General features: G+C 39.3%; 1 protein-coding gene across 3 annotated transcripts; it reads right to left on the minus strand.

The window, feature by feature from the left end:
- Nucleotides 1-192: 192 nt before the first annotated feature.
- pld2 (phospholipase D2) lies at nucleotides 193-21,955 on the minus strand. Of its 3 annotated transcripts, XM_023284016.3 has the most exons (25): nucleotides 21,600-21,955; nucleotides 16,701-16,747; nucleotides 15,940-16,100; nucleotides 15,725-15,852; nucleotides 13,975-14,117; nucleotides 13,729-13,822; nucleotides 12,726-12,791; nucleotides 12,578-12,636; nucleotides 12,243-12,488; nucleotides 12,007-12,150; nucleotides 11,836-11,919; nucleotides 11,617-11,695; nucleotides 11,385-11,495; nucleotides 11,071-11,271; nucleotides 10,781-10,937; nucleotides 10,569-10,687; nucleotides 10,071-10,184; nucleotides 8,189-8,293; nucleotides 7,577-7,665; nucleotides 7,154-7,267; nucleotides 6,136-6,182; nucleotides 5,687-5,821; nucleotides 4,036-4,189; nucleotides 3,595-3,712; nucleotides 193-3,455 (listed from the first exon to the last, which is right to left on the minus strand). In XM_023284016.3, exons 3-25 carry the CDS (start codon nucleotides 16,070-16,072, stop codon nucleotides 3,231-3,233), a joined length of 2,865 nt encoding a protein of 954 aa, XP_023139784.1. In that variant the 5' UTR covers nucleotides 16,073-16,100; nucleotides 16,701-16,747; nucleotides 21,600-21,955; the 3' UTR covers nucleotides 193-3,230. The 3 variants fall into 3 exon arrangements, with proteins under 3 accessions (XP_023139784.1, XP_023139782.1, XP_023139781.1); XM_023284014.3 differs by lacking the exon at nucleotides 16,701-16,747 and having other exon boundaries at nucleotides 15,940-16,095; XM_023284013.3 differs by lacking the exon at nucleotides 16,701-16,747 and having other exon boundaries at nucleotides 21,600-21,954.
- Nucleotides 21,956-22,975: the final 1,020 nt, after the last annotated feature.

A 22,975-nucleotide genomic window follows, 5' to 3' on the forward strand; every position in this document is an offset into this window, starting at 1 on the left:
GTCTTGGTCTTGTTCTGTCACCTTTACAGCTTTATGATTGGTATAGTTATTCCACCATTGAGGCCGACCTGCCTTATTTGCAACAGATCATAATGCCTTTAAATAATGCATGATTCACTTCCACAGCTGTTCACCAAGAGTTCAAGAGAACAATCTGGCATGCCATAAAAAAACTGAAGCTATGTGGCAATAACCTGCAGACTGCATTGGTGATTTATTGAACATATTCACATGAAACTTTATTTCATGTTTGTGTTAAATCACTCCAACTTCCAGTAAAAACACATTCAGTCTCTCTGATATGATACCAGTGGTTTACAGAGGATATAAACGTCACCAGTTAGTGTAATATCACAAATATTCGAATTCGTTCCCTCTTAGTTTTTCTCTTGTGTAACACACACATCTAGACAGTGACTTTAGGCAACGGTTGCATCACATAAAAACATGACATTATTATAAAATACACGATTATTATAAAATAGGAAACAGGAATTGTGTCATTTTGATTTGAATTAGGTTGCTATATAGCGGTCTTGGTAATTGTGAAATTCAAAAAATAAGATGGTGATCATGTTAATAATACACATACATTAGAAACAATCCAAAAACAGTAACTATCTAGCTGACACACAAACACTGGAACAACATTTCGAATGTAATTAATTTGCCAATAAAGAGACAAAACACACAATAAACAAAGTGAAATATGAGTTCTTAGTGACAATTTTTTTTTCTCTCTCAAATCTTAATAGATGTCTCCATATTATTAATGGGATATGTTTTGACTATAATAATCAGATAAATCTGAAATCGTGTCAATCCTTATTAGAATTATTGTATCAAATCAAAGCAAAAGTAATTCAATTCAGTTCCATAAAAAAAACAAGTTTATTGAGGAAACAAAAAAAGCAACATACCCTGAAGTAGCACATTGTGTATAACTGCAAATGAATAAGTAGGAATATGTTTCATTTCTAGACCCGAGTGTTAGTAACCCATCTATCAGTAATTCCAAGGTAATACACTAGATCTACAGATCTGCACACAGTTTTCACATGGTGACTGTTAGGGATATTCAACATGTTTTCATCAGTAACATATTAGTAATTCACACATAAAAATGTTTTGGCAATGCTGGCTATTAGTCCAATAAAAATAAAATTCATGGTAGAAACAGTATAAGGTCACTTAGTACACTGCAGACATTTCTGCAGAATATAATAAAGAAAAAGGCAACCATTTTGTGCTGTATAAGAGAGGCTAGCAAATACCCAGCTTTCAGTGTGCAAGGGCTCATAATGGCTTTTAATATCTTCTAAAGGAACAGGTAAATAGTTCTGAGACCAGCAAAGCACCATTTCTGAACACAAATGGTTTTAATGACTCCTCTGTGAAAGGTTCCTCATGTAGAGCGAGGCAGTGCTCACATGGGGCATCTGTCATCTGTCACATTCACACACAAACCTGCACTTAACCACTCAGGTAGTAGCTGTTGACTTGCAGGCATGTGTCAAAAGCTTATACAACAGTCTGCACAAGTCTCCATAACAGGTTCACACTTTTTTGTATTACAAACGCAATTATGGTAATGTGTCATTTATTATTTGGTCTCTTTAAAATAAAAATAAAAAAAAACATCAGATGGGATTTTTTTCTACATATTCCAAAGTGCAATAAAAACACTACGGCAAGGCTCACAATATAAAATATATGGTCCCATTCACAAGCTTCACGTGCTGCCTGTCATCTGTCCCTCTGCTGGGTGTTCTCCAAAAACGCCTAACACAGGTGCTCTGAATAAATCAGTCAGGCTCTGTGTCTGAGAAACTTTCAAACCTGAGTTAGATTTTTTTTGCCCAAGTGTGTCATCTCAGGTTACAGAAATTTATAACTCATATCCTGCTTTTTGTTCATGAGTAGGCAGCACCTACTGGGCAGTATGTTCCATTGAAGTATGTCTACGAGCTAAGGTTGCCTGTCTGTTTTCACCACTAATGCTACAAATTCATCCAGTGCAAGACATTTCCACACTGTTTAACAGTAGTCACTACTCATGGCTCGATAAAGGGAATGATCAGGTTTCAAGAACCACAAATTCATATCAATCAAAATCTGAAATTCTATGCCCCTTTAAAGTGAAAAAAAACAACCGATGGTTCTCAGCAGTCAGTGGTAACTGTAAAAGCCTAATAATGTAACTTATCATGTTATGGCTGAACACCTAAATATACCATGTGGTAGACATGTGAGACACTTGGACACAACGTGGAAATAGCTGAGAAATGCAACAGCCAAGTGAATAGTGGAATGTTCTGTTCTGGACTGTGGAACATGGTGCAATAATAATTCACTAGGTTGTCATGGCGATTTTAAAAACGCAACAATTAACGGTAAAATCACCCCAGCACCCTCTAATTATCTCATCCTCCTTTTGTTTCCTCTCTCTCAGTTTCTCCACCTGATGGTTTATACAAAAAAAAAAATGTTGAAATAATTCTGTTTGCACAGAAATGGGAAGTCCGGCACACCATCCTGATTTAGTAAGTTATACCTCTTATCAGCACTGTCCCTTTTCAGTCCTATCCAGTCCTTTATTCAGCTACAATCCAGTCATCTCTTTATAGCCGTCACCATAACAACCACAAATGTTCTGACAGATTTTCTGGCACTGCAGTGAGAGGTGAAGCCTCAGAGGGAGAGTGTGAGAGGAAGAGAGAGAGAGAGAGAGAGAGAGAGAGAGAAAAGAGAGAGACAGAGCCACCCACCCACCCAAAAATCTTGCACCAATAAATGTACACTATGTTCCCAGATCATGTGAGATGCTCGATTTCCAATACAACCTTGCAATCCTCTCCTGATTCATACATTCATTTCTGTGTGCTTTGCACCAGCCCTGCAGTTCAGACTGTGCTGTAGAAGTTATGAAGCAGACACCGCCGTCACAAACACACTGGCCACTACAGGTTAATCTAATGTTCTAACAGATTATCACTAATCATACAGTTTGCATTTCAGTGGTTATGTCCAGACAATGCCATTGTCAGTTAAAAAGTCTATATAAGAATTATCAGTAATTAACAAATAAATTCTCTTCCTCACTACTCAAGTGCTGTGACTACTTTAGAGTACTGTGCAGAATATTCAGTGAGCTGAAAGTACGAGCAGATACTTGTGGTATAGCGACCGTTTCGCTGCATTGTAGTGGTCTGATCTGGGCTACAATGTGGTTATGTCCACAGCCCAACAGGAGCCATGCCTTCTTTAGTGTTTGCCGGAGGCAGCAGGTTTTCCTCACACAGGAACTTCAGAGGGAAGTGGACCAGCAGCCCTCGGACGCCCTTCAGTTCCTCTGCGGCCTGCTCAGGGTCTGTGTCACAGAGACGCTCCTCGCTGGTGTACTCCTTCAGCTCCCGCATGTTGTGGACAGAGTCGTATGGGAGGCATTTGAAGACCTGCAGGCCAGCAGGGCGGCAGAACAGATGAGCCAAAAGGAAAGGTAGGAAAACTGAAGGTACATGTTGCTAATTTTGGAGGAAAATAGCCTAAATGTAATGATGATAATGATAAAATCATCTTTGATTTAAGTTGTACCTTGTCATAAATGGTGGCATTCCGTTTAGAGGATTCATTCCAGACCAAGAAGAAGAAATCATCACTGATTGGATCATCAACATTGATACTGGGGTCTGAAGCAGCTCCAACGAGAACTCTGGGAAATTAAATAACAGATGAAAACAGTGTATTTCAACAAGAAAGCTTCTGTCAAACTATGATTTAGTATTAGAATTAAGCTTTGTTCATCAGAATAACTACATTCGCTAGTAAAGCCATAAATATAAATTTGTAGGTTTTATTTCTCACCATTATTCATTACTTAGCTGACATTCAACACCTAGAAAACTCAGTCTTATATATATTTATATTTTTCTTAATAGGACGGTACACTTTAAAAACTGAGTCATTTCCAGAGGTGGTAATTGTTCATGCTCATTGACAAAATGTCACTTCTGGAGTCACATGTTGTTTCCTGACCTGAAGCACTCTTTGCGTAGAGCAAGTGTGAGTGGTCCTGCCTGGTATTCCTCCCCTCCCATGATGGATGGGACCCTCTCTTCATCTTCCACAAACACTGCCAACTCACTATCTCTGCTGCCCAGCATGCTGCGGTCATTGATGTTGGCTGATCCTGGAACACAAGTGGAAAGCAAAAGCATTTACAATCTGTCCTTTCAGAGGCGTGATTCTGGTCAAACATAGTAACCAGCAACTACTAACTGGTTGTTCAGAAAGGGTTTTAAAATGCAATTTTAAAAGCTTATACTCTATATAATATGATACCAGGTATTTGTAAATTAACTATGTGTATAAAATTCAAACCTGACAAATTCTAAGGTCTGTAGAAGAAATTCAATCATTGCAAACAAAACACAACCTTAAGTCTACTGACACAAGTTTTACTGATTCAACTTAGTTTAATGCTGATATCATCACAATGAAAGCCACCCACTGCTTTTCCAGTTAAGCAGAAGCTTTCAGTTTGCATTAGCAGTAATTGAAATAGCCAGCTTGCCCACTGTGCTTGAAAAGAGGGATCCTGGAGCACATTCTCAGAAGCAGTTTGAAAGCCCTGGGTAAGGGGCAGGGGAGAGTCCTGAAGGCTATCTGCAGCCGGACTAGCAACTGCAAGTGAAGAAAAACATCTATTTCGTCTGGACTGGGGAAAAATTAACATCAGCTCCCAGGACTACCTCCTCTGGCCTGCTAGCAACAGCATGAGATTGGGAGCTGAAAATCAATCAATCAGAAATTGCTGCTACAACAACGGTAAACCTGGTTATGGTGCTGATTTCGAAAGCCGGTAATCAGATCATTCTCATCGAACTATTCACTGGGAGGTCCACAGTGAGGTAGCCAACGAGAAGAAGACGTGAAAGTATGTTGAGACATCGGAAGAGCAATGAAGAAACAGGTAAACAGTGAGGCTCAAGGCCACTGAAGTGGGCTACGGCATTTTTGTTGGGAAGTCTCTCTGCAGGTCCGACAACATGCTTGGCATCACAGGACAATTAGGTGAAGGGCCATAATGTTGGTCACCAATGTAACGAAAGTTGCTTGAAGGTGGCCATGAATTAGGAGAGCAGAGCCACAGGTAGCGTAGCGGAATAACTAACTTAATCAATAAGGATAAAAACTAGTAGAGATGAGGTAATAACAAAAGATAACTATAATTGGTGTCAAAAATAGGATTTGCTTTTATTAAAATCTGGAGGACCATAAACTAGTGGTTACTAAAACAATTAAATAGAAAGTAGTATCTCACAATTCCTCCCCTGTACTTGTAAATATTAGATTCCATCCTGCTAATGATTTATGTCATTAATTATTCTCCACATTTCTGTTCACTTGCGTATTTTTCACTGTGCTCCAGTAAAAGCTGCAATGAAACTGCAGATGAAGTGTATTGGTTCAATCTACTGTAGTGTCATAGTTACACTGAAAACCCCAAATACATTAAAACAGTTCGTAATCAAAAGAGTTCAGCAGAAGCCAATATTCTGTCAAGTGTGTGATATTTGAGGAATTTGTCTTGAATACTGATTAGCTATTTTGTCAGTGAGCTCAGTGATAACTCGAGGTCAGAACAATAACCTTTCTTTGAATGAGTTTGCCAGTGGTGACTCACCAATGATATAGCAGCGGTCGTCAGCAATGAGGGTCTTGCTGTGAACATAGATGAGTTCTGTGACAAGCGACTGGGAGAGCTGGGAATGTGTTCTCAGACCGCACAGTGTGATGTACTCTGTCCACTGGTCCTTTACTGGAGGGGTCGGATCACAATTACATTATTCACAAAAGATCATGTAAAAATACTGTACAGATTTTTAAGAAACTCATACAGACATATAAATTCTTTAAATGGATGTGAAAAGGAGATGAACAGGTCAGAATGAAATGAATCGATGGAAATGGAAGAAAGAAAATGGTGAATGATACCTAGTACCCGTAGCTTCAGTTTAAAGAAGCAACAGAAGGAGAAAGGAGAACACGGGTTAGAGAGACACCAGATGAAAGTTTGTGATGTCAAGTCGACTACTGAGTTGAAATAAAGCTGTTAAGTGACAGAAAATTTACCTTCACTGAGTCTCGACAGGATAGAGTGCTCCCCACGGCACATGGTCCTGTGACACAATAAATAGTAAAATAAGTTATCTACAGACATACAGGGCAATAGTATCACAATAAATCATAAAAATTATAAACTAATAATATAAGTAAACAGGCTGTCTTCAGTGAGTGCACTCTGGAGCTAACAGTACTGATGAATGGCAACAGTGAGAACTTAAGATTGCTATGCTGTATTTTTGAACTAACAGGCTCATTAAGCTCACACTACATTATCACTAAATGTAGTCATTTAGAACCAATTCACAAACTTGGAATTTTGTCCAGTTCAATTCAGTTCTATGTTACTTCAGCTGAGATTGGATTAAACCTAATTCAATGTCTGTCATCTTTAATATTTGACAAACTATCTATCTATCTATCTATCTATCTATCTATCTTAGTATTACACCCTTTATACATGCATAAGGATTCATATTCTTTGCTTCTTATAGCAGCATGTGCAAAACAATAAGTTAAAGCATTACATGCTAATGAAAAAAACTAATAAAGGGCAGGAACAATAAAATGCAATACACACAACAATATAGAATAGGAACATGCCTCAATTTGTGCAATGCATATCTCAGTCAGTTGTACTTTTGTTTGATAGCCAGTTCACCGAAAAAGCTGTTAAACAGCTTTGCATGACCAAATTCAATGGCATCATGTCGTTATTATCTCATGTATTTAAAAGACAAACTTTAGTCCCATAAATAAATGGGTCTCTCAGGAGTATATTAGCTACACGCACTAAATAAAGAAAATATTAAACAATCACTGAAAACCTGTCGATGGCATGAAACCTGTAATGCACATTATATAAGCGCAACTGAAACTGGAACGACAGCGCAGATGAAAATCTATACCAGCTGCACCTCTACATGATTGGAAACATGTCTTTGAGCCAGATGGCTTTGTGAGTTAAAGTGCTTGTTCTGGTCTGTGGGCTGAGTGCAGAATGATAATGGGAGAAAAAGGCTCTCACCGGTAAGTGAAGTGCAGAATAGCTTGGATGGCATTTCCACCTCCTGCACTGATGTCTCCCTCAAATCCAGGAAGCAAAGGAACCACCACAAACACTCTGTACTTCTTCTGCTCTCTAAAATAAGACAAGGTGTCAACATTAACTACAACTGTACTACTACTTAAATATGAACACATGCAAACTATACCTGTATACTTAGTAGTATCTACTATACTCAGTGGAATTTCTATTCCATTTAATTTTTTAAAATTAAAATGCTGTTTACAATCATGTAACACACTTTTTCTGCTTTGTTTAACATCTCTTAATCTACCTTGAGCACAGGTTTCAAATGAAATGCTTTTAAACTTCAAGTTTCACGAATGTGAGGACACAAACTGAATGAAGCACCGTGTAAAAATGACCAATACACTCAAACCAGACCTGTGTGCTCGCAGGATTCGATTCACGATGGCATCGCCGATCCCATTGTGGACGGTCTTCCCGTCAGCGCAGCTGATGAAGAACTGGTTCTAAGGGCAGAGAGAAGGCAGATGGTGGCTCAGTATGGAGTGAGGGCCAAAGCAGGTAGGTAGCTGGCAAGAACGGAAGCGAGCTACGACTGCATTCAGACTCATCAAAGACACAAGTTGGCTACAAAAAACTCTCAGTGATGTGAATGTGTCGAATAGTAGGCACTGTAGGGAAGCCTCACATGCAGAAACGTCAAAAATAAAAAGGAGGCGAAGTATTCTTCAAAAGTAGATTGTTGATTAGAATAAATTAAACAAATGCACTGTATCTTTTAGATTTACGTATTTTTAAACAAATGAAAACTCATTCTAATGCAATGCTACTGAAACTATTAGTGATTATAGTGATATTCTTCAGCAATGGCTGCCCTTCAAAGGCTTCATTTCTATCACCAGGAGGAATTAAGGAGCCAAAACACACAGCATGATTTCTACAGGACGCTGAGGTGTAAAATTAATCATTTCAGTTTGTGCTATGAGGTTCATGTTGGTCAGTAAAAGTGTGAGGATGTTGGTGTCTTACCTCGATGTAGATGAAGTGCTCGCTGTTCTCGATGGTGTGGATGTAGGCATTAAGGATCGAGTTCTCACAAGTTCCAGTTGACCAACGATCAGCAGAGCGCAACACCTGAGAAAATAATATGCAAAAACCTAAAAACTCTCTCTGCCGTTGGATACACAGTAGTATTGGTTGTGTTATATTTTTCATCACTATATCAATTTTCCTGAGATATAAATACTACAATCATAAAATAATACGTATTCTTTGTCTTACAGATTATATTTACTTGCACTTCCACCAACAAATTCAATTAAACTCTTATTTTTTCAGTTTATTAAGATGGGGAGCATAGCTGACCTGGAAAAAGGAAGCACACCTGCTGCACATGACAAGTTAGGCGCTGCACCTGAAACCTGAATAAAGCAGCTACAAAACCTGATAGGAACGCTGCGACACAATGTGGAGCAAGGGTTACAATCACAGGCCACTGCCCACAACAGAATAAGAAAATACGGACAGCAAAAGCTATTGTTATCCAACACTCTCTGCCGAAACAATACTAATGAATATGTCAGAACTGTGTTTGTCATTCAGTTTGTGAATTACTCCATCCTCTAGTGGACCAAGGCAGATTAATGCATCTTCACAAAGTCATTATATGTTGTATCTTAAGCATCATTTAATAATAAAGTAAGAGACTCTCTTGTGCTGCTAATGCTGGAGCCTCTTGTAATCTGGACCACCGTTTTCCATGGAGCCTGTTGCAAATAAGATGCTTCCACTTGTAATCCCCTCTCTATCCTTGGCAGTGCGTTTGTTTTCTCTGGCTTTACTGAACAGGATAAATATGTTGGAAGTAATTTTGTTCTACAGGCTTTACTTTTGTTCCACCATCTGCCACAGTGAAAAACACTGAATACTGAATAGCTGCATCTCAAAAGCCAGAACAGTGTCTCTTTGTTGTAAAAGACATCCATCTGATTTCCTGTTAGATCTGACCTGGCGGCACACAATGTAAAATTCAGAGTAGAAGTCAGCAGGGGCCTTCAGTCTTCTGGGCAACAGTGTTGCATGTTTACAGTAATTACAGTATTTTCACCAACGCTTCTATATTAATACAGAGATAACCAGCAGCATGATTTCTTTCACAAATGCAAAATATGTTAATTTACTGTCCTCTTTATGACCATGCGTTTTAATTTTTCTCAATATAAAAGGGAGTCAGGTGTTGATGTTGAAAGCCTTCTGTTAAAAAAAAAAAACAAAAAACAACTCAGTGGTGCTTGCAGCTTGTGTGATTACAAAAGTCTCATTTCCACAAGAGCTGTGGGCACCAGAGTCCAGCTTACTGCAAAGCCTCTGATAGGTTTACGGCAGTGCTGCCCCAGAACCAGGGCTGACTTTCTGTGCAGAACACTTGAGTTTCTTGCAGGTTTCTATTGTGAAGCCTGTCTCTTGCAATCCCTGGTGAGCTTACTTTACTGTTCTGCAGCAGAGATCTATATTGAATAGAAAGAAAGCCTGATTTATCTTGCACAGTATGGTCACATAGGAACACTGTTTGTATAGGAGACTGAAGGCCTGTGTGACGGCTGAAAAACTCAACAGCACCTATAGAGCTACACCTGGCAGTGCTGTGATTACAATTTATGAGAGGTAATAAAATTACACTGCTTCTTTTAGTACAGCTACAAACAACCATTATCTGTAAATTAAATAATCAACAAATTGAAAATGAAATGCGGTGACTTGAAATATTTATCTTCTTCAGGAGGCAAAATGGTTGTCATATAGCATGCAAATGTCCATCATTAACTGTTTCACTAATGAAATGCCACAGCTTTTTGCACAGGTGGTGCACAGACATCGACTTCATCTGCAGCCCATGTGTGAGAATAAATACCTGCACTTTGGCTTTCTTGGACTCAGGCACAGTGAACGAGAGTGAGTCAGCATTAGTGTGAGACTTGGGAAGAAGGTAAGGGTAGAAGTCGTCCTTGTACTTGTTTTTGAAGATCTAAAGCAGACAAAATAAATAAAATGTTCAGAACTACTGTTTAAAAGTTGAATTAGATTTATTTTAGTACGTAAAATGACCATCATATTGTCACTTATGTAAGCAGAACACAACAGCCTCCAATACCAATTAGGACAAAGCGATACAAGTTATAAATGGTGACTTTAAGATGATATTAGCTTTTTTTTTTGGTTTACCTCCAAAAAACTGCTTTTAACAGTCACCGTACAAGACATGGTAAAACTGCATGATGCCTGTATATCTGTAGATTCATTTGTACTCTAGCTTCAAGCAGACCACTAATGTCTGATTCTCTAAAGTCACGAGCAGAGATATTCATGACATATCTATGGCGATAAAACCCAGCTCTCTTTTGTGTCTGACCTTGGTGAAGTTCCAGCGCTGGATGAAGTGACGGGCCACATCCCTGGCAGCTTTGCCATGAATAGCTGCAGAGAGATCACGCCACGGCATGCGAGGAACTTGAGTGCGGTCGATGTTATCTGAAAACACAAAAAGCAGTCCTTTCATCTCCCTGCTCAGAGACTCTGTGTGTGTGTTTGCATGTGATACTGAAGGAGATTTAGATAATGTACCTTCAAATGGTTTGTTCAGTTCGACCCAGTCTTTCCTGATGAAGTTGCTGTAGTCTTTGCCAAGCCACAGTTTAGTGTTACAAGCCAGATCATCTGGGTTCTGCTCGGCTTGCTTTTCTGGTTCAGATGGTTTCGGGCCATCAGCCACACAATTGCCCTGGTTAACAGAATCATCTATTAATGTCTGCAGTGGGTGTGACATACTGAGAAAACACTGGTTCATGGATGACTGTAAACATATGCATGCGCAATCTGTGTCAAACAACAAGTTAAAAAGAGCACATTCTTACGTCCATGTCCTCTTTTGTCTTGTCCTCGCTGTGTGTCTCTGTCAGACCAAGATCAGTCAGCCGGTAGTGGCTGTCATCCCACCTCCCAAATGCCAGATCAATCCCCCCAACAAAGGCAACTGTTTGGTCAATGGCCACCATCTTTTCATGGTGAGCCCACAGGAACACCACAGATGACAAGTGGTCAGGATGTCGCATTACCTGTAGGATCACAGACGCAAAAGTGACATTAAAATGTAAGATGAGGCTTCTTCTCCTAGCTGCAATTGTGTAGCTGCTCTCTGTATCTCACATTATGCAGAGAGATGACAGACCTTGATGTTCGGATGCATATTCATGAGAGTCCTCTTGCTGTGGTCACTATTAATGCCCAGTGCCAGCTCCACCTCTTTGTACAGCAGGACGCACACTTTGACTCCTTGTTCCTGCAGAAAAGGGTTCGAAGAGAGCCGAGCACATTTTAAAAAAGAAAACAACCTGCACTGGCAATTTGAAATTTGAAAATCTTTAAAATCCTTAAAATGAGAAGACAGAGAGAATACCTACTGCTTTGCGTTTGAGTATCTCATCCAGCCGCCAGTGGTTATCAGTTGCCGGTCTCTTAAGGAACACTTCAGGGCTGAGCCTGAGAGAAAAAAAAAACTCTTTGTGTACATTATCTACTTTACCAATAAACTTTAAAGGTAGCTCAAATATTTTAATAGTATGGTTATATGTGAATTTTTGTTTGGTAAATCAACAAATCCACATCTTTTTGACACCAACCACCAATCTGTGATGAAAATTTCCTCCTTGGCTTGTTCGAGAGCATCAGCCAGGTCTGCGAAATAGCCACTTCCATTCACAAACCTACAAATAATATAAATTAATGTAAAAATATAAATAAGGGCTAATGCTAAATGTTGTAACAAATATCTGACAGATCACACAACTGACCATTTTGTGAGAGTGTTCTCCCTTGGTGGAGCAAATCCCTCAAAGCGTTGCACTTCGAGAAAGTCACAGGTTTCTGCCAGCTGGTTGATTTCATGACTCCACCAGTGACTCTGTCTATAGCTGTTGCACTTGATAATCAAACTCCTGATCAAAAGCAAACAGGTATGCATCACAAACACAGCATACACCCCATATATGCAACTCTCAAATGCAGGCAAAAAACACAGAAGGCCTACCGAGTAAAATTCTCAAAGCAGACTCCATATCTGGTGTCTGTGTGAGCTCGGCCTACTTTCACTTTGAACTCAGGGTCAAACAGCAGCACAAAGTTGATGCTGCCGTTGTCTCGGTCCATATACATCAGGAAGGAGTCTTTCACCACCAGCCAGCGGCGGGACCAGCGGAAACAGAACTGATGATGACCAATGCAGTTTAGGCCTTGGATCCGGTGACCCCCCGACCTCTTATAGATCGGTCCTTCCCTGAGACACAGTTCACATACATCGTTTATTTGACCTGTATCATGCACTCAATCATCTTCCAAACTCTCACACACAAGTGTTTTGCTTACAAGCCTTTGGGTCCAAGATCAGTGACGAAGGAGAGAGCACCGACAGAGAGGAACTCCAGCTGAAAAAAAGACAGTGAGACAATATAAGAATGCTGCATGACACCCACTTTCTGTGTACATAGGTGTATTGTTGTTTTAAAGCATTTACCATGCTGTGGTCATTCCTACAGAATGTGTTCTCCAGCAGGCCATTCAGGTACTCCTCAAGGTATTTCTGCATTATAAATAAATGTCAGGTGGGAAAGCAAAAAGCACTTTGTTTTAACAAAAAAATTGTAACTGCCCAAATATTTATCAGATTTCCTTTCAATAGAATATCAAAGTCTATTGACAAGCTGATCGATATGTAACAAAATCAATTAACAAATTGATCATAATGACATGTAGTTAACTGAGAAGACCAATTATCTTTAACTTTCTAGTATGAATAGAACAGAGAATAGAACGTGCTTTATTGTCATTATACAGTGTACAGCGAGATTGAAGTGCTTCTAAAATCAAAACAGTTTTGGGGCATTATTTCATCCAGTCACATTTTTATTCACTGTGGAAACAGCACAACCATGGCTAGATGATAAATATTTTACTACTTACATTACTACTCACTTCATTTGTTCTCCCTTTGTAAATACAACCTGCAGTGCAGTGAAGTTCAGCTGAAAAGTCCCTGGTGTTTTTTTCACATGATTGCTGATAACAGCTGAGTCACTCATGATTCGTGGTTGCACCACAGCACACAGACTTTTTGTTTTTTACAGAATCTCATTAAAGCAAATGGTTTGCTCTTATCAATTTTTAAATGAGACATGTAGAATACAAAGTTATTTTAATAAAGTATCATAATTTTAAGTTCAGATTTGGTTTAAAAAAAAATTCTCAAAAGAACATCATGTTCCTGCTGAGTAGTTCATGAACCATCAGAAAGCTGAAAATGTGTTGATTCCTCCAGTTTTAATAGTTCCTAATGCTAAAAAAAATCGGTCTCATTTTAGCATTTTTTTTAGGACAAGTCTTCCAAACCAACCATGGGGTTTGAGGGTTTAATAAAACACCAAATCTTACCACAATTCACACCATGTGTGTATTCAAAGGGGTTGTTCCAAGTATAAACTGTTAATACTATATCTCTATCTGACTGGCTTATTTCATACCATTTTGCTGGAGGTTCTTCTGGTCCGTTCAGTCCCATGTAGGCTGGGCATTTCCTCTGGCATGTTTCTCAGCTGCTGCCTGTCCTTTGCAAATCTTTGAGGGAAATTTGAATATTCAAAACATTCAGTACTTGAGAGATCTGACAGCAAAATTCAAAGCAATCCATGGCCACTCAGATTTTCAATGCACATCTCTCAGATTGAGAGCTTGATTTACATGATTAAGATAAACACTGGTGCACCGACCTTCCCAGAGGCAGCAAGTGACGCATCATCCTGTGCTTGTAAAGGTCTCGATGCAGCTCCTGAAAGTGCTTGTACTTCCTCTTCACTGTCCAGTGGAAGTGGCCATGTGTTAGTCGCACAGTGTATAAGGTTCCTACACGGACCTGGAGGGATGTGATTTAAAATATGTGCATATTAAGCATGATGGTTTAAAATAGAAATGAAACTACAGAAAGAAGGAAAAGAAAATGACAGACACCTATGTTGAATTTTGAATTACTCTGACAGTATCATACAAATTTTTACTGTACTAAGAGTGACTAATTACATTATGAATATAGCTCTTATTTTCATAGTTTTTGACCAGCATTTTCTTCAATTAGGAACACATTTTTATCAGAAACTATGTAGCAGAAGTCTGGATAACACCAGTAGTTACAGCTTTACCTCAATGTCCGATAGGCAAGAAACACAAAAGTTTAAACAGCTGGGCAGATTTATCTCTAAGCCACTTACTTGGAAGATATAAACAACAATTAACACAACTGAAGTGTCAATTATAGTTGTGCATTGTCAGCCTGCATAAGGTCCGTGCAGTAAATCAAAGCTTAAGTAGCTCTTCAGTTTGGGTTGCATATTTTTCATATTGTTGTTTTTTTTATAGTTCCTGTGTGAACCGCTTCACACAGCAACAATTCCACATTTCCAGTTTCGCTTATATTCGTGTGTTTGTACTGTGGGAGGAAAACCAGACATTGAAAGAATATGCAAACTGATTGAGCCACCCAAATATAATTCAGCTGTTACTAATACTAATAATATTTTTTAGTGACTCACTTTGTACAAAATACAACAAGTAGTGCTTCTCCAACTCCACACTAAATATCGTACCATGACACATGAGCTGGAGCTTCTTGATACAAACAACCATGTAGAAAAAATGTATGCCTGTCAATGTGTGTGTCATAGCCATAAAGAGATCGCTCGATTAGTAAATATTTTGTTAAATTATCCTACCCATAGCTCCAGGAGGCCCAGGTGTGAAAAAAGTTCACTCATGTACAGTGGTCGACCGATATGTTTTTAAAAAGGCTGATGCCGATATTTAGAGAGCAGGGTGGCTGATGGCCCATATATAATGCTGTTTATGTTCATAAATCTCTCTGTACATGAGCTAATTTCAAATTGCAACACGTTTGCTCTGTTGAAGTGCTTCTTCTGCAAAGTTTGTTGTTGTTTTTCGACTTCACATACACTTAGTATAACATTTCAGTTGTGCACATGTGTCTGTATCTGTGTTGTCACCAGACTACCTTTCTATCTGTGTATACAACAACTGAGCCTGCTGGACTAAATACAGCACACAAATATTCAGGCAGTAAATCAACTTGACCACAAAAAGGGATGGCAGGCTATTAAGACTTGAAACTGTTTCATAATAAGTTCAGTAAGCAAGTTTAATCTGCAATTTTATTACTGTCATTATTCCAATTTGGCATAATGTTATTAAAGTCAAGTCAAGTTGAGGCTCAGGGTGTCCCCAACCAAGCTTGAAAATAACACTGATATTAGAATTAAAGTGATCAGTAGTTGGTTATAAGTGGCCTATGTGTGTTATTAAACAGTAAAGTCATTTTGACATGGTTCTAAAGAGTGACTAATTAAAGATAAATGCTCAGCTAAAGTTTGATACAAACATGTCATTGTAACAACTCGCAAAAAAGAAAAAATGTAAATGATTTGCCATAATAAAAAATCTTAACAGATATACCTTTGAGCGAGTAGTGTATTTCTCAGTGTTGTCCACTCTGCATGTAATAGGAGTGCCAGGCATTAGGTAAGGCACACCCTCTTCTTTAATTTCAGGAAGATGATGCACCACAAGGAAAGGTCGGCCCTCTGCAATTTAGAAGACTGGAACAGTTTAATGAAATTGTTCTGATGCAGCCATTAGATTTTCTTTGTGGGTAGCTCGTATTTCCTCACCACTGGACGACATGAGGCCATCGATCTCATCTGGACTCAGATTGCGGAGGTCGTGGAGGAAGCGCCTTCTGCCCAGGTTTTGGGCCGTTGAGCTCTCGGCCACTGGCTCGATCACATCCTCTGGACTGGCCATCGCACTGTCTTTGCAGATGCCAGCTGCTCTGGTGTGAAGATAAAGAGTGCCCAGTTTTGTACACCTTCGCACTGCCAAGCATACACAATGTGCACTACACTGGCATGCATGCAAAAACGAAATACTGGTCAAACAAATGTGACACTGAAACCAGTTCTCAGTCAGAGTGCTTGATATTTGCCTTTATCTATACTCATTTATCAGCAGCAGTCTCTGTAAATGCAGCTGCAGAGTAGAGTTTTTAAGCAGCAATAGTCCTAAAGGCAACAGTGCAGCATTAGCATTCACTGCTGACACACAAGAGCGAAGAACACTATTCCATGATGTGCATCTGATGAGTTTGTGAGATAATCTGACAGTGCAGGCAGAATCTTGAGGTGAATCTAATCTTTGAGGAGTGTGACATATCATGATCACACAACAGCGAATTGAGTACATCTCAGTATTACACCATTCAACAACAGACTACATCAAGTATTAATGTACAAGAGTCAAAACCCAATAAAGCAGAGAGCCTTCATACACTGCACATCTTGTGGCATCTACCTGTTGATCAAGCCATGGATATTACGACATAGGAGAAGCTTAGGACACAGCTACCACAAAGAATAAAGGGTGTGTATCCAACCTTTTGTATGCTGTGTGGGTAGATGTCTTTGAATGGCAGAGTGTTTCCTGGGAAACAAGGCAATAGGAGAGGGCGGGTGTGTGTGAGAGAGAGAGAGAGAGGGAGAGAGAGAGAGCTTGAAATGAAGCAGAGAATGAAATGTCTAAGAACCACATCTACGTCCTTTTTTATGAAACATGTAGTGGAATAAGAGCCTTTCAGTTTTCCCATGAGCTCAGCACATGTAAGACAAGCTAGACGGAAGCCTGAACAGTAAAAAGCAGGTAAAGGCAGGTGTGACATTAAGCACTGGGTGGGAACGTCACCTGTACCATACAAGCCAAAGGCTACAGGCAGCATCTGCAGACTGGAAGAGAGGCAATAAGAACAAAGGAAACAAAGGAAAAGTGATGGATGAGTGCAGTCTCTGGTGACCACTAATCTCCTCCCAGAACATTTCTGATGTGGAGCAACTTCACACAACCAGCAGCGAGTTTTTAAAAATCCACATATTTGAGCAAGGTATTTATTATTAATGCATTATCTAGTCCAGGGGTGTCAAACATACGTAGGGTGACTTTGCAAAGGACAAAAATAACAGAGAAGACATTGGTTGTACACTGTAAATTTGTAAAACTATAAATTTCAACTAATTTCTAGATCTTGACAAGTTGTTTTGATCATAAAGCAAAATACTATATTGTTGAGTTCCAGATACACTGTGATATGTAAGTTGTAATGCACTTGTGTAAATGATATAATTAGGTATAATATTGTTGAAATTATCCTTATTTTTCTTAAGAAATATCAGGTCGTTCATAATGTTTTGTCAAAGGATTTTTCATTAAGTGTGAACATTTTCAGAATGTACTTGGATTTTTTTGCACTAAAACAAAGGGGGAAAATTGGAGTTGTTGTTACTTACAGGTTATTATGCTACTATTTTACTGGTCTGGCTCACTTCAGATCATATTGGCCTGTATGTGGCCTCTGAACTAAAATGAGTTTGACACCCCTGATCTAGTTACTAACAGGTTTGTTGTAGGTCACTGCTGTGCAACATAAATACTGAAAGAGGCACTGGATTCTTGATAATCTATTAACCAGATGCTCTGTTATCTTAGTTATTTCCTTTATAACAACTACATTTTAATTAAGTGCCTTGTTGCATTCATAAAAATTATCAGGCATTTACAACAATCTGGTGAAGAACTTAATTCCTGAAGGACCGATCATTACCACTTTGGTTTACAAAGAAAGAACAAGTGTGAATTTAACAGCTTTAAAAATCCATGTCAGGGCCTTTTCTATCCAGTTTGAGCCATTTCTGCACCCTTCTCGTGCTCTTGTTTCCACTTATACAACTAAATCTCTACAAACCAGTCTGTCATGTGGGTTGGCATCAAACCCCATTATTTCACTTTCACGGAAACTCTCTGGTCCATGGAGTGCTCAGACTGCCTGTAGCTTTTTTTCTCCACTGTTTGGTGTTTACTGTCAAAAGAAAAGCTTGCTCGTACTTGCCACCAAGCACACATTACGTGCAGAACACTGGCTCACATGACAAAACTTACTACTGACACTGAGTTCAATCCCTGCATTCACACCAAAGCAGATTGATATTATCTGTTTACTTTTTAAAGCAATGGAGTGTACAGTTGACTTAACAAGATTTTCTTGTTTTTTCACTTGCTGGAGTGAAACTTTGTCTACAATATTTACTCAGGTTACCTCCATGTTAAATACTACACTGCAAACACTCAGAGCCCTGTACAACCTGAGCCAAATAGGCAAAAAGGGAATGATATTATTGAAGTATAAGCCACATCCTATGCACCAAGCAGTCACATGACACACGATTATGTGATTATCAGAGGTAGTGCTTTTTCTACAGATCTAAAAAGCAGCAACATTGGATCAGTTATTACCCCAGTACTTGCATCCTTCAATTGCCTTCCTGTAAAATTTAGAATAAATTACAAGATTATCTTAAGGCAATGCGAGACCAGCATTATACTTCCAATCTTCTTGTTCCTCATTCCACCTCTCAACCACTGCAAGACTTAAAACTTTGTCTTTTCTAAATCTTTCTGTCCAACTGCGATACTAAAGGTGACCGCACCTTTGCTGTTTCACCCTCAACCTTCTGAAATCACCTTACCCAATTTATTTGATCTGCAGAATTTTTAGACTCCAAAAATACTTGTCTTTACAGGCAAACAGGGCTGAACAAGTCATCAAAATATTATCAAAATCACAGTTATTAGTTAGTACATAGTTATGGAGAAATACAATATCCATATCATAGGAGCAACATTTTTTTTGATAAAGACAACATATGTCACAACATACTGTTGAAAAAGCAGAATTGTGGCAGGTCAGGGAATGTCAGAAATGACACAAGGACCACCTTATAGTCTGGATCCATGGATTTGTTAACGATTTCCGTATCATTGCGAGATAGCGGGACGGCGTCACTGAAACTATGACAAGTCAACCTTACGTCAGCTGCCTGCTGATGATCACATGATTGCGATCCTACTACAAATTCACCGGGACTTATCTATCGGAAATGATACAAAGAACGATTGATTATATCGTGGGGATGTTTTTGAGTCCCATCAATTCCCACTGCCCCTACATATTTAGGTCAGGTGATTCGTTATCCATACATAACGTTCACATCCGTAACACATGCCTGTGTTCAGCGCAAGCTCATTTTAATAAAGATTTCATCAGTCGGAAATGATACGACGGAGCAGCCTTGTCGGAGTACTGCGCTCTCTGAGTGCTTTTCTTGTTTATTCTTTCTTCGCTTGTGTGAATCACTTTGTAAGCGTGTTCTGGTTTGTCTCATTTTAATACTGTAAATTTATTTTTACATTACTTCTTTGTTTTTTTTGTTTCCACATCTGTGAAGCACTTTGCAACCATGTGTTTTTAAAATGTGATATAAATCAAGCTTTACTTAACACTGCCAACAGCAGTGACTGGCAAGGCCATGTGAGATTTAAAGGCCCCAGACTGAATGCACTATAGGAACTTAAGATTTCTGACTTTGGTGACTCCCAGTGGTTCTATACATACATAAAACCACCTGGCTGTTAAATGGGGAATGCAGAACAAAGATCAAACAACACAGAGACGGTGCCAGTTTTCACTGTGACTGTATGTTTCTAGAAGCAAATATTTTACAGTCAAAATACTTAGAAAGTTATCACTTAATCACATGAAAATACTGCACACCAGGCCTTTAACCAGCAAGTTCACACCAGCTAAAAATCTTGTTTTCACTAGTAATCAACCGATTATCAGTCTGGGCTATTATTAATTTTGATATTCAGCATTTTTCTTAGAATACTAATATCATTATTGAGTCCTAATAAAATAAAATCTGCTACTTTGGCTAGGACGTAGCTGCTTCTCCTTTTCTGTGGTGACCACACTGTGACACTGAGCACCATCCCAGCCACAGTACTATGTGACTGGTTAGTGGTTACAGCTCAAGTACCAGCCTGCTATAAACACAGTAGAATAAGTGATGAAAAGTTTGCTTTTATTTAAGTTTATGCACAATTAAAATTGAAAAAAGGCATTTCAATAAAAATTAGTGTGTGTTCTTTTAAATTTCGACTGGAATGTAAGTTTATACCTGTCCCGAAATGTGGCTTTCAGCCTGCTTGATTACTAAGATTCAGCATCAAAATATGCCCTAAAAAAACATATTCATCAACTTCATGTTTTTACTGCTGACCTCTAACAGGTGAAGTTCTCACATCCTGCATTGATGATGATCACACACACTGTGGTTACAGGTGAAACAAAGCTCCACTGACTTATAACCCTATAAGGGATCAGTAAGCATTTTCAGATTACTTCTTGTGGATAGTTTCTGATGCACTGATGATTATGTACACCTCAGCATCATAACATCACCAAACTGCCTCAGTTTTACATTTTATTTGGCAGTTTTTCAAAGCTGCCATGACAAGACAGATTTTTCTGTATACTACAATCCTAAGTAATTACATATTAAGCATGGATAACTTCTTCCTGCAGTTATAAAGGCAGCAATGTGCGTGCAATGCAACATTCATCGAAAAAAGTGCAACTTTTGTGCAAGTGACCTACACAGATTAGTGGAAGGAAAGCTGTGTTTTTGCACATGCTTGCATTATTAATTAGATCCTTAATGAGCAATGCATATGCATGTGGATCCTCGACGTTGAGCAGAATAAATGCCACCACAGCAGAGGGTGCAGCCAAGTGACATATGAAGATTTGTCACAAATTCCAACGTGACTAAAACAACAGCTCTGAGTCAACTCATGCCGACACTGATGACCATCGGGTTTCCGCAAATATGCACAATGTCGCCGAAAATAGCGATTCTTTCTGGACGGTTTTAAAACATGTAAACAACGAGTGAGACTCTTGTAGCAGCTTAAGGCACAATTTTAGAAGGAAAACGAGGACTTTAGCTTCTAATTTGAGGTGTGAGTGGAAGAGGTTGTACTGTGTCCTCCTGCTCCGTCTCATTAAGTTAGTGAGGGACTTTTTTTTAACACCACCGAGTCAGTTTAATGTTTCTTTAATGTACGTATAAAGCTGCGGACGGGAAGATAAACGTCGGTGTTCAGGCTTTAAAAAATGCTGAAAGCTAAGTTTTGTCGTCTCCACCCATTATTCCTGGTTTCCCACGGCCCAGCATTCCTCACACGAACTACACCTCACTTTACAAAAACCGAAAAATGTCACCTGGCTAAAGTAGCAACTAGCTAACATCGACACTATCCGTGCGTTTTTACCGAGGCTTTGCGGAGTTTTAACACGCAGCTGGACTCTCTTCACTCGGTACCACTGCGGCAGCACAGTCGGGTGAAAGAAACCTACAAGCCCGGCCTTAAAAAACATACTTACTATGAGTTGAGTTACAGTCACGGCTCGGCTCACACAGCTACCCCACACACCGGAGTAAAACACGCAGACATTCAGCCTGAAAAGTGATATTTCATCCTAATCCAGCCAGTGTTTCACCGGAGACCTCATCTGTATTCCCCGTAGGTGATGCACACTTTAGTCCCTCCCATCGGCTGTCCAGTGGGACAGTGTGGGGGAACAGAAAAAGTAGAAATGGTTCCTGCAGCTGTGTCACAGGAGAGTTAAGCGTGACTTTTTTTTTCTTTTTTTTCTTTTTTTTAATCAGCGGAGAGTTCTTGACAAATTGACAAAAATGTGCGTCTGTTTCTCATATTTGTGCAGCTGTGTGGAAAGCAAACAAACATGGAGATGTGTTCGTGTGACTGGGAGGTCTGTGTTGTAATGACATGGAGGTGGACAAGTCCTGATTGGACGCCTCCGGGGGACACACAGGAATGTAGATAGATGATGATCAGCAGAGAGGATGTCATGTCTGATCAACGTGGTATCTCAACCATCAACGCGAATCACGTTAAATACCACGAGATTTGCGGTTAGCAGCCTCCAAGTGAAACGACGTTATGGGAAAATAAAACGGTGTGTTTTTATCCCAACACCAACCTCACCTCGGGGAAACAGCCATGTATTCAGTCGAAGCCAATTTTATGGACTCCCGCGGTAGTCAGTCTTCGAATAAAAGACACTTTTAACTTTCTAGAAAATAATGCACACCTGGAGTGTATGTGTTAGCTTCTGCTAACGTTAGCTAGCTTTAACTTTGCTGCACTGTTTTGAAGCCAAGCCAAGATCCAAAGATTACATTACATGACGTGAAACTATTAGAGCAATGATTTACTGCCACCATGTACAGATAGGAAATTATGTATGCCCTGTATCTGACGACACATGGAACCAAAGTTAAATCTGGATTCTGATTTGCATCTGTGACAGTGCAAAACTTGTGCAGCCACACCCTTGTCAAGACTGGTTCACAGGGGCGTAGTTCAGCCTGGCTGTCTGAGGCTACAGCCCCGAATGTTTTATAAATATACATGGAAATATGTTTTTGTTTCTTTGTGCTTTGCAAAAAATAAGAATGGTGAGGATTCAGAAACGTTCTGTATCCTATGCAGCCATAAATAAGTAATCATTATGTAATTCTTATCTCACTCTGTCTCTCCTGAGTGCCATGATAAACCTGTTTACAATATGCATTCATGCTGAGATAGATAAATTGACTATACAGAGAATAGTGCAACAAAAGAGTATGTGCAGGGTAAAATGTCAACAGAATGTGTAGCATTTATGGTGCAAAGGCAGAAGAAGAAGTGACTTGGAAGTGTCAGTCAGTCTCACGGCCTTAGGGGTAGAAATTG

The sequence above is a fragment of the Amphiprion ocellaris genome, chromosome 14 (assembly GCF_022539595.1).
Source record: "Amphiprion ocellaris isolate individual 3 ecotype Okinawa chromosome 14, ASM2253959v1, whole genome shotgun sequence".
Taxonomy (NCBI): domain Eukaryota; kingdom Metazoa; phylum Chordata; class Actinopteri; family Pomacentridae; genus Amphiprion; species Amphiprion ocellaris.